This window comes from Scardinius erythrophthalmus (genome assembly GCF_964197995.2).
Source record: "Scardinius erythrophthalmus genome assembly, chromosome: 5".
Taxonomy (NCBI): domain Eukaryota; kingdom Metazoa; phylum Chordata; class Actinopteri; order Cypriniformes; family Leuciscidae; genus Scardinius; species Scardinius erythrophthalmus.
In genome coordinates, this window is record NC_138225.1 from 20,911,474 (window position 1) to 20,929,637 (window position 18,164).

The window sequence follows — 18,164 nt, forward strand, 5'->3', positions numbered from 1 at the left end:
GTTGGCAACCGTTTCCAGGAAGTGTTTCCCTCTCCCACTGACTGGTGTGTAAACAGACAGCCACTTGTTTTCATTTACTGTGTGGTTGTAGAGTAAAAAAGAGAGAGAGAGAGAAAGATAGTTGCAAAAGAGGGTGGAAGAGTAGAGAAAGATGAATTTAAAGGAGGACAACAAAAGCAAGCTATGGGTTGTTATGCATGAGGGCAGGGTGAAGTCACGATGTAGGAATGTGTCTGGGCCAGAAGAGCTGACACGGCCCAGATGACTCTGAGGGAATCCTTGGCACACCCTAACAGGGAACCCCTTCCATCCCTCCTCTCTTTCTCCGTCTTTCCCACACTCATTTTGTGTCCAGGCCAAATGTCGGGCCCAGAGCTGCCTACAGAGTATTAGTTTCTCACTAAGAATTCACTTTTTTTCTCTGATTTGAGGTCAGTTTAACAGTTTCTTAAATATTTGCAAGGTAAAGCGCTCCTAGATGAGCAGAAACCCGCACTTAGAACTAGGGAGCTAAAGCAACAGGAGGACAACGTTCCCTGGTAAACTCACACACACACACACACACACACACACACACACACGCACACGCAACTGGAAAGAGAGGGAAACTCAGGGCCATTACTCCCCCTGTCCTACCTCCCAGTTTTTCCACACCACTGGAGGAACATGCTGCTGCTCTGTGAGGTGATTTCTTTCCACAACAGACTTCAGATAAGTTCATATTGCTCTTACATAATATTGTGTTGAATTAGAGCTGAACCCGCTACAGACTGTGCCATTGGGTTCATGATTCAAAAAAGAGACCTAGTCTTTTAATGCTGTGAAATGAGAAGGGCCTCAAGATGAATTCGGGAAATGCTTGCACCATTCTAAGCTGTCCAGGTGTCTCAGTGCAGATACAGTAGTTGATTTCTATTACAAATAAGAGGCTGTTTTTCATTGGTTCATTGAATGGTCACTGAAGTCTTGAGGCCCAGTGTCACACTGAATCCATAGCAGATATATAAGATTGTTTTTAGATTTCAGTTTAGCTGCAGCACAAACTCCATGAAAACTTAGGTTATAATAAAAAAAAAACATCTGTCTACTGCACTCTCTTATTTACATTTGTGTTTGTACTTTGTTGGTTATAACGAAACAGTTCACTAGTGTACAGAGCTCATAGTGACCCAAGAGGATTCTGACTAACTTAAATGCCTGTGATTCGCCATTGCGTTCCCCCTCTCCACAAACATGTCTTTGATTGGCTACAATTAGAGATGCAGCAATCGACCAGCCAAGATAATTTTCCGCATGATTTGCCCAGACCGGTAACCGGCCGATCGGTCTCACATCTTTTAGATTCTGAGCCGGTCCGTTTTGTTGCCATCGGCAACAAATCGGCTGGTCATTCAAAGTAGCAAGGAAAAATTTGCTTCCTGTAATGTATGCACAGTACCCCCAAAGAGACAAAAATGACTCACAGATATCAGGACATTTGAAGTATATCACTGCGCTTATTTCACAAAAACTGAGCTCTCGACTTCAAATTCTCAGGCTCTCTAGTACAGACAGATCTCTTAGCCTGAGGGAAGATGAAGGGAAGATGAAGAGAAGAATCTGCTGATCTGTTCTTCAAAGCAGAACACACTCTTTCATGCTTTTTTTCCTCCCTCTCATTCACTTGTACATCTGAATCATCTCATTCCTTCTATTCACGCTTGTCATTAAAAACAAAAAAAAAAACACTGAAAAAGACAGCATTATTAAGTAAACATGCAGTCATGATTACTTGTATTTTTCCCCCGTGCAATTTTTTTCCTGTCATTGACGGGCTAAATGTGTGTATGTGTGTTAAAACGGTTTGGCCGGTTGCCTTCTTTTTTGAAAGGGAAATGGGAATCTTGGTGCTTTACCGCTGCGTAGTCTCACTGCTGCAGGTCTCCCTCCACGAGCCGATTTCATTTTGGTTTGGTAGCCTGTTCCCATCTGCTGCCCAGAGTCTTGAACCATGATGACGTCATGACTGGCATGACCTGTTCCCGTTCCTGTTTATATGATTGTGAGACAAAAATTGTCTTAATATAGAACAAGAGAGGAAAGGAGTAAGGTGTTTGTCTCATTGAGGCAGGGAAGCCCCCAGCCAGTGCAACCTAGATATCTCTTGGTTATCAGAATTGATGTGAATGCAGGCTTTCCCACTGCACAACAGTGGCTACAGCACAACGCAAGGCTAATCTTAACCCAAGTACATGCAAACACATGCTCGTTGGAATTCAGGAACACCCTGTATTTTCTCTCACTATCTTTTGAATCGGCTCCAAGGATTTTCCATTGTGCTTTCTCTTTGGTCCATTCATGAACAGTCTCCCAGAAACAAATGTTCTTGTCCACTTTGTGTACTTTATGTCAAGCGATATCTGAAATTGTGATTCGTTAATGAAAGCCTTTGATAGTCAGATAGAAAGCCGTAATTGCACCTAGAGCAACATCAGTGTGAACTGCTTATTAATGAGGCCTCACTTTCCCCATATAGATGGGCATGCATGCTAAACTGCTTAAAATCCTCAAGATTTCAGAGTGGAGCCTCAACAAAGAGGGCATCTGTGTTGTAATTATGATGTGTGTCTGTGTGTGTGAGGGAGAGTGAGCGAGAGGTCTGTGAAGCTCCGCCCCCTCCCACTCTCCACATGCTCTTCAGCTCCCACACGCTCTGACTCGAGAGAACCTTCTAGAACTGACTAAACAGCAGTGTGTAGGCCACAGAGCGCATCTATGTCGTATGACTCGTGCACAATGCCAGAAATGTTTGTTTCATGAAATTCTCCATCTTCGAGAGAGGAAGCACATTCACTAAACAAACGCCATCACAGTTGGTGGTCCATCTGTACATTTTCCACCCCAGATGATATTCTTCGTGTACAATGGTTGTGGTTTACATTTAACTGGCTGTTTGCTGATGTACCTGCTGTGGACTTTGTTACATAACACTAGATGCTCAAAGAAGCCCACAACACATTATTTTGAATGGATTTGATTTTCTAAAAATAAAATCATGGATTTGTTTTTTTAATAGAAATATCTTAAATTAATTGCACCGATATTACAATTCTGGCGATACCTATACACTGATCATTATTTTCATGATATTATGAGCAATAACTGTTAAATGATATTAAAATTCTATAGAATTGTCCAAAAAATAAAAAATTCTGTTATTTTACATTATGCAAGTCAATTTAGGCATCATTTAATGTGCAGTAGGAACATTTTGTTTATTTTAAGATATAGTTACAGTCGGCATAAAATCTATTTTCTAAATGCATTGAGCAATGTTATTGATTTTATTGTGAAAGTCATCCATGCATATGTTTACATTTTTTTTATTGATTTTAAATATCAGAACTCTGCCTTCTAGTGAAACAATAAACTCTCTGGTGACATATGCAGGACTTCTCCAATCATTTTGCCTCCCTCTTTCTTACAATCTTGCATTCAGATCTACCTCCATCCAATCAACTGATATGTCTCCACCATTATATTTTAAAAAACTGTTTCACTTGGATGTATGTCACAATACGGAGGACAAAATCTGTCGTTACTTCCGTTGCATCACAACTTTAAAGATTACATTTGACAGTGTGTGTGGTAGATGACTGCAAAGATATTGCAGTTCTTTTTTACAGTGTAGGAATCTTTCTAGAGAATGTCTCTGATAATGAAAAAAGTGTTCTTATCTATTCTGCAGAGAGAAGTCCATTAATCCTAAATCAATAATTGTCTGCGCTAATCTGTAATCTTCTAGTTTAGCATTGCGCTGCGTGTCTCTGTGTATTTAACATTCACACAGAAAAATGAAGACAATTTGCACCGTCACAGGCAATGCAGTGGGAATGTAAAATAAACTGTTTAAACAACATTTTCACCGTATGGCCTTTCTAACAGAATACCCTCTGTTTTGTTCTCTCTTTCTCTCTCTCTCTCTCACTCTTCCTCCTATCCTGCCTCTCATTCCACTACGGATTCCCTCGCCGTGTTTTGACTGACAGAGCTCCCAGCCGAAGAGGGTAAATATTGATCTTTCCATCATGTTGTTACTGCTCTCTCTTTATGGGTTGCACCGTTAGCACGGGCTCAGTCATTCTGTTTTACTAGAGAGAGATCAACTTTAAGACTTGGCATATACACATGCACAAATACATGCACAGCATTATAGCTGTGTGCAGTGGTGTCCTAGTGCAAAGTTAACCCAAGACCCAATTGTCATTAAACATTTTAAAATATTTATGTCTGTCTGTCCGCTGCTCTCATATCTTTCTCTCACAGGAAAATCACTGTGGGAGTTGGTGGTGGAGCAGTTTGAGGACCTCCTGGTGAGGATTCTGCTGCTGGCAGCCTGCGTGTCTTTTGTAAGTGACTTTCTCTTTGGTTTAGATGTGGTTTATTTTATTCCCAGCACAATAATTAGTGTGACAGCCAGACCCCACCATAAGTTTTAAAGCAGGTATAGTTCATGCAGTAGGTGAGGTAATGCAGAACCATAGACAGAACGAGTTTCCATCACTAACAGTCACAAACAGTGCAATTCGGTGAACTAAACCTCAAATTTCACTAAATGATTGTCAATGATCAGATTGCGTAAGTGAGAGAGGGATTTTTTTTAATCTCCCTTTCTCATTTTGAGAAATCTGTCTTTTGTAGTCAAATGATATATGTAAAACCTTCACCTGGACTCATTTGTGTGGCTTAAGGTCATTTTCCTCGGTGGAATGCTCGGTGGATCTAGAGAACACAGGTAAATGAATTAGGTGATTTGAAGTCAAAGCTCATTTGTCCACAAACCATGTCAGCAAACTCCAAGAAACTAGATGTGCACTCAGCACTCTCTTCAGTTAGACCTTGGAAAGAAAGCATTAGTGTTGCACGTTTATCACCTGCAGGATCGGTACAGTGGTTAGTCTCAATAGTGTTACGTCAGATTTAAGTCTTTGAATAAGATATGTTCAAAATTCCATACTTTCATAATCACACTGTATAATTAGAGTATTTAAGGTCTGGTCTACCATATGGGGTGTTCACATACTGTACAGTAATGTAGATAGAGCACAACAGATTGGAACTGAACACTCGAGATGTGTTTTTAAAAGTTGAACTATTTTTAAATTGAAATGCTATCCTAAAAATGCACTGATCATGGTGCGAGATGCAGAAAAAAATCTGTGCGAGACATGGCACAAATGTGCTAGTTTATAGTGTCGGCGGTCTAACACCCTCTCAGCTCACTGAAATCCTCTCTGAGAAATACTTTTTTTTAAATTCATCCCAGTAAAAGAACCACAGCTAAAAAATATTTAGAATAACTTATTTGTAATAATATACACTACCGTTTGAAAGTTTGTGCTCAGTACGATCAAAAATACAGTAAAAACAGTCATATTGTGAAATATTACAATTCAAAATAACTGCTTTCTATTTTAATTTATTTAAAAATGTAATTTTCTGCAGTTATTACACCAGTCTTCAGTGTCACATGATCCGTCAGAAATCATTCTAATTTATATTGTATGTTAGTAGATAAACTATCCTAATGCTGTGACTTTGATTGTGTCGTGCTGTGGTTCTGACTTAGTTCAGACTTTCCATGAGTCTGACTTGTTAAACTGATCTGTTTTTCTTATTGGATTTTTAAAAAATGAATAAAAAGGTCATATTAAATCAAATTACCCTGAGCTAAACATTATCTGTGGGACAGTAGACTGCCATCCACTTTAATCTAATCCTGAACAGCAAAAGCATATATCTTCTAAAGCCCAGGGTAAAAGTCTCAGTCTATCATGCTCCTCTCTTATTGGCTTTTATGAATTTACCTTTTTATGAACTTTCCGTCTGACTTCAAGTAGCAACAAGGGCCACTGTCGAACCTCTCCAACTGTGAGAGTAATATAACATGAGCGGGCAGCCGTGCACACGCAGTGGAACGGATAGTCAGACACTCTTATGTTTCTTTTCTGCAAAAACACATTAGCTCCTGTGGTCTTTGTGTACATGCTCTTTGTTTCCATACATCTGCACTCAGAGTCTTCCCTCAAGTACATCAGCTTTTGGAGCTCTGCTCATGTCATATATCATTGTGTGTTTCATCAATACTTTTATCGTCTTAAACATAGTTAAATTCTATGAGGCGAGCACCAGTCTTCCGACCACTGGAATCCTGCGGAGCACTTGAAATTGATAAAAATATTGCATTAGACCTCCCAGAAAGCAGTGTGCATGTGTTTGTCTGCTGGTCAAATGCTATGGTGCAATGGAAATACTCCGGGGAGATCAGCCCAGTCTTGGAACTCATTTGTGTGCCTGTTTGAATATATTAAAATCTTTAGCATTCAGCTTTCCTGACTTTTTTGCATGTTATGTGAACAAAGCTCTTGGTATCTAAGCAACGGGGGAGACGTGTAGACAAAAATGTAGTGTTTTTAAAAATGTAAATTTTGTTATTTGAAACAAGTGTTATTATGAGGGTATGGTAGCCTGACTCATCCTAGAACAGCATGTGCTTGGAATGAAAGCTATTGGATGGAAACAAACAGATCTGCATGTGCAACCATGCGACTGCTGGTCCCAAGACGCCCGAAATGGTTGCCTATTTTCATTTCAGTTCATTTCAGATTAACTAGCTGCATTACTTCTGTCTTGATGAGCTTTTCATTCCTTTTCTGTCACCATTCATTTTTCCTTCTTTCATTTCAGCCATTTCTTTCTACTTCTTGTGTATCTCTACGTTATCTTGTCTGCACATTCCTGGTGTAGAGAGATCTCCGTAGAATCAGTTGCGGCTTCAGCAGATCTCTGGCAGAGTGTACGTCAGTATAATGTCATTTACTGCACTTCATCAGAGAAATGGTCACCTGAGCAATGGATAGACTCTTCCTGTATTAAAATGATAGAGTATGCCTACTGTGAGGCATTTTAATTTAAGAATTTGATTTATTTTTTACTTCCGAGAGTGGGGTGAGAAGCTATGAATGATGCAATTTGTGTCAGAAACCTGTCCTGAGGTCATATTTTGGTCACTATGAAAAGCTTTTAGGTAATGATGGCATGAAAACATTTTATTGTTTTAAACATGAAATGAATGAAAACATTCATTGTATTGTTTGTGGTATAATATTCACTATACTTTTTACATTACTAAGTTCAAAAACAGTGAAATTGAAGTTGAAACCTCAAATTCCTCTTTGTGAGTGATATTCTTGGTCAGTCACCTTGTTCTCAATGGTTAAACTGATCTGAAGATGACAATGACTGGCTAAATGTGTTAAGAACATGTATGACTTGCTCTCCTGTGGAACACAAAAGAAGATACTTTTAAAGAATGTTTCAGCTGTTTTTGCTCATACAGTGAAAGTCAGTAGGGTTCTAAGCAATGACTTTCACTGAATGGACAAAAAAAACACAGACATTTTTCAAAACATCCTAAAACATCCAAATTTTGCTGAAATGTTCAAACTAATAACAGTTTGTATGCCATTGTTTGTCAGCTGAAATGATCTAGTCAGTCCATTTGTATTCTGTTTGAAGTGTAAAAACTGAGGGAATGCAAAGAGGATCTGCAGTCTACTGATATTTATGAGTGAATAGACCTCAGTTGGACTAGCCGCCCAGAGCCATGACTTAGCAGGATTTAGCTGAGCTCTGTGATCTAAACTCTAAGCTGCTCATCTGTGTGGCTTTTCTCAATATTTCAGTAATTGTCATCTTTCCACCCGTTTTGTTTTATGGGATCCTTTTTATGGGATCCTCTTCATCACTTTCTCATTCCGCCTCTTTGACTATTTCTGGTCTCTTCATTCTCTCCCCCGTCATCCGCCTGCCCATCTTATTTCACGGTTACTCACCGTTCTAAAGTGTTCTTATCAGTTTGTAATGAAAGGTTAAAGACAGACCGCTCTTTGAGTGATCTGTATTGAAGTTGCTTAGAATTTGGTTGAAGGAGAGAGTGTGTCGTGTATCATGAATGCATGATATGAAAGAGTGGAGGACAACACACAAACTTGTCTATATAAAGTACATAAAGTTCGTGCAATTATTAGTGTATTTATGGTCAAATTACTTAGCCCCTTTTTCATCTTTTGTTATTTCTCCTCTATCCCTCCCCCTCATTTTTGTCTTTTTTCAAGACATCCACAAATCAGTGGATCAAAATCCGTTTTCAGCTGCCTCTAACTATCCTTTTAAAGAAATTGTTGGCTTGTAGTGCCATTGAACAAATATTTTAGGTCAACTCGCGCCAAGCTTTTCTGGAGTTTCTATCTCTGATGTGTAGTTGAACAGATCAACACTGTCAGAAAGTAATGAACTTCAAGGCCGTCTCTGCGATCTGTAAAAATCAAGCCGTCACATTCCATTCCATTCCCTATCATGCATATTGCTGCTTTTAGCTTCTAAGGTAACTCAGGATTTTTCTGAAAACGCCTCCCACCCCGGCCCGAACACCCACATATCTGCCCGGGGCATGTACCTGATGGCATGATATCACTGGAATATTTGTAATGGGTGTGGAATGATCCAGTATCTTGTTTCATAACAGACAGAGGCCTGATGTTTATTGTACTAGCTATTTATTTAAAAGCGGTACTGTAGGGTCCTCAGGGCTCAACAAGGGCTTTTTACAGTACTTTATTAGTTTTAATACTATAATTTCCGTGCCAACATTAGACTTTTTTAATATTTATGAAAGAAGTATTTTATGCTCACCAAGGCTGCATTTATTTGATCTTTATTGTGTGTTATTGCAATTTAAAGTTTTCTATTCGAATATATTGTAAAATGTTATTTATTCCTGTGATGGCAACGCAGAATTTTAGGCAGCCATTATCCCAGTCTTCAGAAATGGAAATAGAAATGAAAAAACATTTGTAACATTATAAATGTCTTTACTGACACTTTTGCTCATTTCAATGCATCCTTGCTGAATAAAAGTATTAATTTCTTTCTTACGAAAGTGAGCGGAACAGTAAACTGAACGGTAGTGTGTGTGTGTGTGTGTGTGTGTGTGTGTGTGTGTGTGTGTGTGTGTGTGTGTGTGTGTGTGTGTGTACTGTGTATAACATTTTTTTCCCGCCCAAAATATTATTAAACACTTTTATTCTCACTTCAGTAACCTGAACCGAACTGAGCTTTGAATAATGAGTTAGGAGTAATTTATGTTGTGTTTGTTCATTAGGTGTTGGCGCTGTTTGAGGATGGGGAGGAGTCGACCACAGCTTTCGTGGAGCCTATTGTCATCCTGCTCATTCTGGTGGCCAACGCAGTCATTGGAGTCTGGCAGGTGGGTGCGTGTGGGCTGAGAAACTGAAGGACCTCAAAGAAATTCTTCTCAAGCCCAAACTGAAGGACCTCAAAGAAATTCTTCTCAATGAGTAATGTCAGAACAGCGAGTCTGCTTGATGTCTCACTGTTTAGCATTAGTCGTCTGTTCCCAAACATGACAAATGATTATCAGGTGTTCATGTTAGTTTATTAGTGTGTACATAAGGATCTGTGACATGTAATTCACATGTATACCAATACCACAATAGCAGGAGACAACAGTGGACTGCATTGACAGAGATAAATCCCCTATCACTGTCTGTCAATGCAGTCCACTGCTGTCTCCTGCTATTATTAGCCCGCCCCCTTTTTAAAAAAAAATGAAGAAATCGCATATCCAAAATGAAATATATACAGTTAATGTAGTATGAAGTGTGAAAGCAGACAGTCATCAAGTCAGAATTAATTATTGTCATAAAAATAAAACCTTGGAAAGGACTTAAATGTATTGTGAAATTACTAGAAGTTTCTTTGTAGGAAATGTCTTTTTTATTCAGTATTTTTTCCATGTAATTTAATTTAGAGAAGACTCTAAAATGCTAACTGATGTTTATTCACATCTTTTAAGCATCCATTCAGTCTATTGATACAGTCTATCCCATTCAATCTCCCCTGCACACATTCACACCTCTCCGGCTAAGAAATGGCTCTAATTATTATTCTTTTATCTTTGTTATATTTACTTGCGACTTTCTATTCAAAAATCCATTATTCCTTTGATCAAGCTTGTCACTTCACCACCTTTGGCTTTGTATCAAATGTCCTCCTTAAGATAAAAAAAGGAAACATTCCAAAGATCTTTACTTTTCAAAATTAGTTATAAAACATAATTGATCCTGGTAACAGGTGCATAAGGGCTAGCTAGCATGTTAGCTTATTACAGCATTAAAACATAACAATTTAATAGATTATAACCATGCTTTTTTTTCCCCAAACTCACTTTATAACATCAGTCGAATGTTAGAAATAACTTTCTGTGATCCCATGTGGCTTATTACAAAATGAGGCAGAAAATATATTATTTTATAGTATTCTGTGATAAAGGCTGTGTTGATTAGCATTGCATTATAAATTTACATTCTTATAAATATACCCATCTGTTGAACTTTTGTCTGATACTGAATTCTGCAGCTTGCACCGATATGATGGACAATGGTTTATTTTTTAATTCGTATATCTTTTTTCTTTTTATTATTATTTTTTTGTTTGTTTATAAATTCTATTATAGTAATAATTTTACAAATTGTAATATTATATATATTTTTATTTCCATTTTTTTGCCTTACTATCAGAACATTATAACACTGTACAGCAGACGAGATGGATAACTTTTTATTTATGTTTTAAACTTGGCATTGAAAACAAGAGCAGGCTACTGTTGTTTTAGCCTAATCAGACCAATGAAATGTGGGCTGTTACCAATGCGCTACATGTGTATACTTGCTGATATTATTGTGGTTTGTTGTATGGTCTCAGGAGCGAAATGCAGAGAGCGCCATCGAGGCTCTGAAGGAGTACGAGCCAGAGATGGGCAAAGTTTACCGCATGAACCGCACGGCCGTCCAGAGGATCAAAGCTCGAGACATTGTGCCTGGAGATATAGTGGAGGTTTCTGGTAAGTTTTTCTCTCTCTCTCTCTCTCTCTCTCTCTCTCTCTCTCTCTCTCTCTCTCTCTCTCTCTCTCTCTCTCTCTCTCTCTCTCTCTCTCTCTCTCTCTCTCTCTCTCTCTCTCTCTCTCTCTCTCTCTCTCTCTCTCTCTCTCTCCATGTGATAATACGCCATCTGTTCTCAGTCTCTTCCTTTGTGTAATGAGAAGGACTCGATTCTGCAGAGATGATGTTTGTGGAACAATACACATACTTCACCACATCCCCCGTCTTGAGTCCTGTGGACATTTTGAGGTTTATTCTGTCCATTTACCCACGTGGTCTGACATAATACGCAGTGGAGGGTTTTTTTTTCCTTCTTCTTCCAGTCATCACCACCTCTCACTGTACCCAAAACACACAAACACAGGCTGCCATTTTCCCCAGTCTTCCTATTGGCTTGTGTGGCTGCCCAGAGTGTATGTTTATGTGTGTTTCACCACAACTCTTTGCCCTGAACGGGAGCCCTTCAGGGTTTCTCTCTCTGTGTGTGTGTGCGTGTGTTTGGGCTCCTTGCCATAAACTTGAAAGCAGAGCAGGAATATCCCAGACTGTATTACGTAATTGGCTTTCCTGTGAGTATGAGGGTGCCAAGCAGAGACATGCAGAAAAAAATCTGTGTGTGTGTGTGTGTGCATGTATTCTGTTCATAGTGCAAAGCTGAAAAGTGACTATAGTGCTTTTTTTCTCTCTTACCTCTTGTTGAAGATGTAGCCTTCCTTTTGTTTCCATACTGTCAGTCCCACCGTTCTCCACCTTCATGTGACTGCAGTGACTCCCTCACACATACATATGTGCCCACTCTAAATTGGGGATCCTTCTAGTGTATATGTAGATGCAGAGATCAAAGTAGACCTGTTGTCATTCTGTTATGGCTTGACCATATCTGTGCATCACACGCGCACATATAAATTTGCTAGTCTTTTTTTCAAAGTAATCAGTGTTTGCTTCTTTAAAACCCTGCATGCTAATGATCTCCAGTCTGCATTAGCCAAGTGTGGAGGAGGGGGATGATCAACTGCTTTTCACTATTACAGTGAAAACAAAAGAAAGATCAGACTAATAATCCCTGTGTTATACCACAAGATTTTCCAATTCATGTTTAAGAGCAGCCACATTCATTCAGAAACATGGATGCAGCCACATCGCTTCGTTTGCTTGTGAATGGAGGTGAAAGTGAGAGAGTCAAAGATGAGACTGGTGTGGGTGTTGAGGGAACGAGAGTACGGAGAGATACAGAATGTGTGAGGGAGACAGAGCGCAAAACCATGAAAGACAGATGAGCGGGAGGGAGCGATAAATGCGGGGAGATTCACAGAGAGAGAGAGAGAGAGAGAGAAGTGGAATTGAAGAGATAGGAATGAGATGTGGGTTACATTACCTGTCTTAGCATGGTGGTAACAGGCGTCTCTTTGTTCATTTGCACTGTGGTCTTGACAAGCCCGCATTCCAGCGGCCGGATTCTCCTCTCTGCACACATACACACGCTCACACTGTCAGGCTTCACCCTCTGACACCTATTGGGCATGTCACCATGGTAACAAGTCCCAGAGTCCCCTCCCATGTCAAGGTCAAACTGACTGACATGTACAGTAAAGTAACAGGCATCACTGTCAGTCCAGATGTTTCCAGCATCAAGTTTCTGTCCTTCCTGAAAGCCAAGATTGTACCACAAAACCACACCCAATCCAACCATATTTGATGTTTAATATACAGAATTTAATAAACAGGATTTAGGGCCAATGAGATGTAACTGTGGACAGAGATAACTAGCAAATGCAACTGAAAAAGAACAAAAAAGAGACAGTTGGTTTGACCCTGGAAAGTACAGCAAATCTGATTTTCATGTAAGAAACAACTATTATTATTATTATTATTATTATTATTATTCTGTTGAAAAACAATATATTTATATATAATGGCTTTATATTTCCTTCACAAGGGAATCATTCTATATGGGGATCATGGCATCAAAAATGCCCCTGTTCTAGAACATTTTGAACAAACTCTTTTCATTTTTGCTGCTATATAGTTAAACATCATTGCTGGGTTGATTGATATTTTTGGCTTGTGAGTGAGATTTTTGGCATTTTCCTCTTCCTGAAGCCTTGAGCACTTCCCAGCCTCTAAGCTGAACAAAAACGAAACAAGGTGAATTGGTCCAAGGGGAGAAGAGAAGAGGTGTTTCCACTCCAGAGGTCTGTGAGGGTGGAAACGGCTGGCACTCTATGTATATTCTGCACTTTGTCCAGAGGTCTGTGAGGGTGGAAACGGCTGGCACTCTATGTATATTCTGCACTTTGTTATAATGGGCAATGGGGGAAAGGGAGATGGCTCTGAGGTTCAAGATTCATCCACAGGTTTATAGCTATGAGAATCCACTAACAAGGTGCAGACACATTCACACACATGCTGAGCTACTTGTGCTGAGTTCATTGGTTATAGTCGTAGCATTTAACAAGTCCTGTTCAGTTAGTGGAAAGCAGTGTTGTAGTGTTGTCAGCTGCATCTGCTGATATATTTCTCAATTTCTGTCTAACCCGACTGCAACAATGACATAATCTTGTTGCTAAGCACTGTCAAACATGTGTAAACAAACACGCAACAACCCCTACCTAAAAACTTTCTCCAGAGGTTGAATGAAAATTACACATTGGAAAAAGGCACTTGTGAGAACTATAAATTGGCAACTACAGCCGTTCCCCTATCCTCGCGGCAAAGTTCTTTCCTGTACCCGCCATTCGTGAGTGGCAATTCCATCGGAACTTTTGTTGTGGACCACCACCAATAGAATTGGAGGTCGGAAAACAGTTTAGCCATTTTTTTTCGCATGCATGAGTAATATAGATATTCATAGATTATTTACACTTTTATTTCCAGTCAGCCCAGCATTGTGCCAGCATTATGGTTGCAGTAATCATAATATCCAAAGTGGAACTTTCCCTCAGCTGTTTCGGAGATTCAAAAATAACGTTCTCACTCCATTATAATATCCGATGAACCAGAATGGGGCTTTACAGAATGCCTGGAGATTTTGAAAGAACTCAGTTGTTCTTTCGCTCTCTTTGGGATGAGTAACAGTGAAGCATCCACTCTGTGTTTTAAAAGGAATTCACTTTAGCCCGATCATCTTTTAGTCATACCCACAGGCTTTTGGACCTTTTTGATCAGCATTCGCAAACATCTTGTACTCACCATCCTCTGTTATTACACTGTCCCACATTTACAAGTAAGCATGCGTCACCCGTTCTAATCAGGTTTATGCCCGATGTCTGTGGCGGCCTGTTTCCTGCTATCAGATGCTTGCCATCTACTGTCATAATGTCTGTGTATATTTAGCTCACTTTGCATTGTTCTGGCTTGGTATGGCGAAAAGCTGCTCGCATTAGCATTTAGATGGGTTCAGTACCCATTTGCAGTGTGACTGAGTGGGTGGGAGACACCGCTGAGGGGGGAGAGAGGGAGCGATAAAATCCAAGAATGAGAAAAGAAAGGTCCGTTGTTCTGGGAGCATAAACAGTGTCCCGCCCACTGTGCCCTCTCTATCCCCTCTCCCACACAGAACAGCCCCTGATGGGGGTGTTGAATCCCTCCTCAGAGACCCCCAGGCTGATGTGAGCCATTCCTATGACGTGGGAGGAAGAGAGACTGTTCGGCTGAGAAATTGTGTCCAGAGGGTTGGAGCGGGGAAAAAAAAGAAAAAAATGGAAATAGGGTGAAGAGATGTTTTACTGTACATGATAGTATTATGCAAGATCACGTGACTCTGACTAACAAAACAATTTGTCGATATCCCAACCTCTTTTACAGTTTCTACACTGTCCGGACATCTGTCTAGCAGTGTGTAAAAGACTAAAGGGAAGTGTGGCTGCTCTGTTGCATGACCAGGCACCTCCAGCTCAGCCTAAGGGTTTAAATGGAGTATAATTATGGCACTAAGGGTCTCTAATAGCTTTAAAATGCCTGTTAAGTGCCCCTGCAGCCTGTCCTGATCCAGGAGCTATATGACATGGGGATGAGAATGTGCAAGTTCACTGACACCCAGCTGTAGGGTTATAGGTAGACATGGAAACTGCACACTATTTTCTTTAGTTTCTGTAAAATGTTATTGATGGAAAAAAGTTATTGAGAATTATTAAAAAACATTTATTTAAATATTATTTTTAATTATGTATTTGAAAGTATATACAGTATACTACTGTTCAAAAGTTTGGAGTCAGTAGGTTCTTTTTTAAAAAAAAAGATATGAATACTTTTATTGTATTATAGGACACATTAAATTTATCAAAACTGACAGTAAAGACTTTTATAATGTTACAAAGGACATGCTCTTATGAACTTTCTATTCAAAAGAGACAGTTCTGGGACACATTTTGGGATACACTTTTTTTTCTATTCCTTCTAAAGAAAATTTATCTCAGTTTGAACGAAAATATTAAACAGAACAACTTTTTACAACATTGATAATATGAAATGTTTCTTGAGCAGCAAATCAGCATATTAGAATGATTTATGAAGGATCATGTGACACTGAAGACTGGAGTAAGGTAGGAAAGAACAAAGGTTCATTAACACAAGCTACTACAAAAAAATGTTTTTTGGCTGCAAGGACTCACAAAACCCAGTTGAAAACGACACATATTGACTGATTGTCTGTCTGTTTCATCCAACTGGCTAGGTTTTTCCCACCTTTTTTTTTTTTTTTTTTTTTGTATTAGAAGCGCCTTTTTATTTTTCTTATTAGAAGCACGAACCGAATATTGATCACTCTATGTGCTCTCATCAACTGGGTATCGAACGGTGTTCCAGTGTGTCTGCAGTTAGTCTTCGAGGTGGCGTTTCTCTCTCTTGCTCTCTCTCTTTCTTTCTTTTTGTTTCAGTCACTTTTTCGTTTTGCTTCAGGCTTTGTGTCCTAGTAGTTCAGCTTCCTAGTAGTTCTCTCTTCGAAAGAGAGCAGCCACACTTCTCATTAGTCTTTTACACACTGCTAGACAGATTGCAACTCTTTTCCAGTGTGGAAACTCTAAAAGAGGTTGGGATATCGACAAGTTGAACGACAAATTGTATTGTTAGTCAGAGTCACGTGATCTTGCATAATACTATCATGTACAGTAAAATATCTCTTTACCCTATTTCCATTTTTTTTTTTCTGCTCCAACCCTCTGGAAAACAAGAGGTCAAAAGCAACCTTGAATAATGGCTGTGCAGTGGCCTGTCTTATATCCTGTTTATGATTGCAGTTATGACCCCTCAGGCATATGTCCTACACACTTTTTTCAATCTGTCTTGCATTCATCAGTAATGTAGTAATGTCTTTGCCTTCCTTTTGATGAAGTAACTCTCAACCCATTTTGTTTTCTAGTTGGGGATAAAGTGCCAGCAGATATTAGGATCACGTCAATCAAATCCACCACCCTAAGAGTGGACCAGTCCATTCTCACAGGTACTGTCGACATCTGAGATAAACAGCCTTTGTCACTGCCCAATTCCCAGTATTGCTTGATTTAAAACTTTCTGTGTGTTCTTTAGGTGAATCTGTGTCTATTATTAAACACACTGATCCTGTGCCAGATCCTCGAGCTGTCAATCAAGACAAAAAGAACATGCTGTTTTCTGTAAGCACTTCACTTCCTGTTTTGGGAGAGGAACTTCTCATGTGCATATAATAAGCAGTATATTTGCATACAAGCAATAAGTTGCCTACCCACCGCATAGAATTTGTAGTCTTCTTTCTTTGTGTCTTTTTTTTATTCTGACCTGTTTTTTTGTATCTCTAGTTTGGAGGATGTCATTAGACTGTAGGATATAATAAGACTTAAATGGACACTTCACCCATTTGCATTAAGCTTTGCATTGTTAGAAACCCAGTCATACTATTGAATGGTCATGCAACATTTTTTCATTTTCCCCCGAGACGAGAGAAATCTGTATTTACCTCTTTACACTTCCTCATTTTGCGTCATTGTAGGAGGAAGTGTAAGAGGGGGGGATTTCTGTTAAGACTACAAGCACTAGATCCACCCTTTCAAACCCGCCCATAGGGGGTTGGACCTAATGCGCTAACAGACCTATCACAGATCGGTGCGAGTGCGTTTGATTTCAACGGCAGAAACCTGCAGAAAGCATGGACGAAGAAAGCTGAGTAGTAGGGGTTACCATACTCTATTTCCCGGACATGTCCGGCCGTCGAGATCGACAAAAATGTCCGGGATTCTGCGGTCGCCATCCATTGTTTACATGCTCACCTTTTGTTTCAATCTAACTGAATTCACCCCGATTGGTGAATCTGAATGTAATGTTTACATGAATTTAAACAAGTGATCGGTTGATTTGCGTTTTAACATTGCTAAGAAAATACCCGCACCTCCGTGAGAGATAGCCCATGAGACCGGTGCATCTCACAGGCGCGCTCATCAGTAATCACAGTAATACAGGGAGCAGGACGAGGCTAGCGCCGCGGGAGAAAGACGCGAGGCCGGTGGCGTGATCGGTTGAAAGACGCGAGGCCGGTGGCGTGATCGGTTGATGTGTGTTTTACCATTGCTAAGAAAATACCTGCTCCTCCGTGTGAGATACGAGAACAGTGCCTCACAAGTGTCGGTCGTCAGTAATCACGCCACCGGCCTCGCGCCGTTCTCCCGCGCCCCTCAGCCTCGTCCTGCTCGCCACAGTAAACATGATGAATGGCGACTGTAGAACGCAAAAGCCGAATCCCGGACATTTTGGGCAAACTCGTCACGGAGACTCACTCGTAGCCTAGCCTTGCCTTGATGTTTTTGTTCTCAACTGCGCTGTCTTACCGGTAGGCGTGGCTTGGGAGTGGCCTTGTAGGGCAGCGAAGCAAGTGCATTCTGGGAGTTGTTGTCTTTCATCCACATAAGCCAAAAATACATTTTCTGGCTTTTCTCAGTCTAGAAAGCTCCAAATTCAAAAATAATTTCACATTTCTTCTACATAAATGACCCACTTTCAATACACATTCATGTCTCCACGGGTGAAATGACCCTTTAAGTATTCTGTTCGTGCACTCAGTCTAAACATACTCTTCCTGTCTGCGTTCAATTGCGGTCATTCAGATGCTCTAAGTAGGCATGCGTTTGACCGCTCTCAATCCACTTAGATTGCATTAATATCATCTGGGGATAGGGAACTCCTCAGGTGACGTTATTG

At 39.9% G+C, this 18,164-nt stretch overlaps 1 protein-coding gene across 2 annotated transcripts in view; it reads left to right on the forward strand.

Annotated features, from left to right (window-relative positions):
- Nucleotides 1-18,164, forward strand: part of atp2a3 (ATPase sarcoplasmic/endoplasmic reticulum Ca2+ transporting 3) — a 60,202-nt gene that overhangs the window by 12,424 nt on the left and 29,614 nt on the right. For both annotated transcript variants that reach the window (XM_081366441.1, XM_081366440.1), the window contains exons 2-7: nt 4,029-4,046; nt 4,306-4,388; nt 9,203-9,307; nt 10,825-10,963; nt 16,357-16,437; nt 16,524-16,609. In XM_081366441.1, coding sequence (XP_081222567.1) covers nt 4,029-4,046; nt 4,306-4,388; nt 9,203-9,307; nt 10,825-10,963; nt 16,357-16,437; nt 16,524-16,609 — 512 coding nt within the window. The remainder of the gene's footprint in view (nt 1-4,028; nt 4,047-4,305; nt 4,389-9,202; nt 9,308-10,824; nt 10,964-16,356; nt 16,438-16,523; nt 16,610-18,164) is intronic.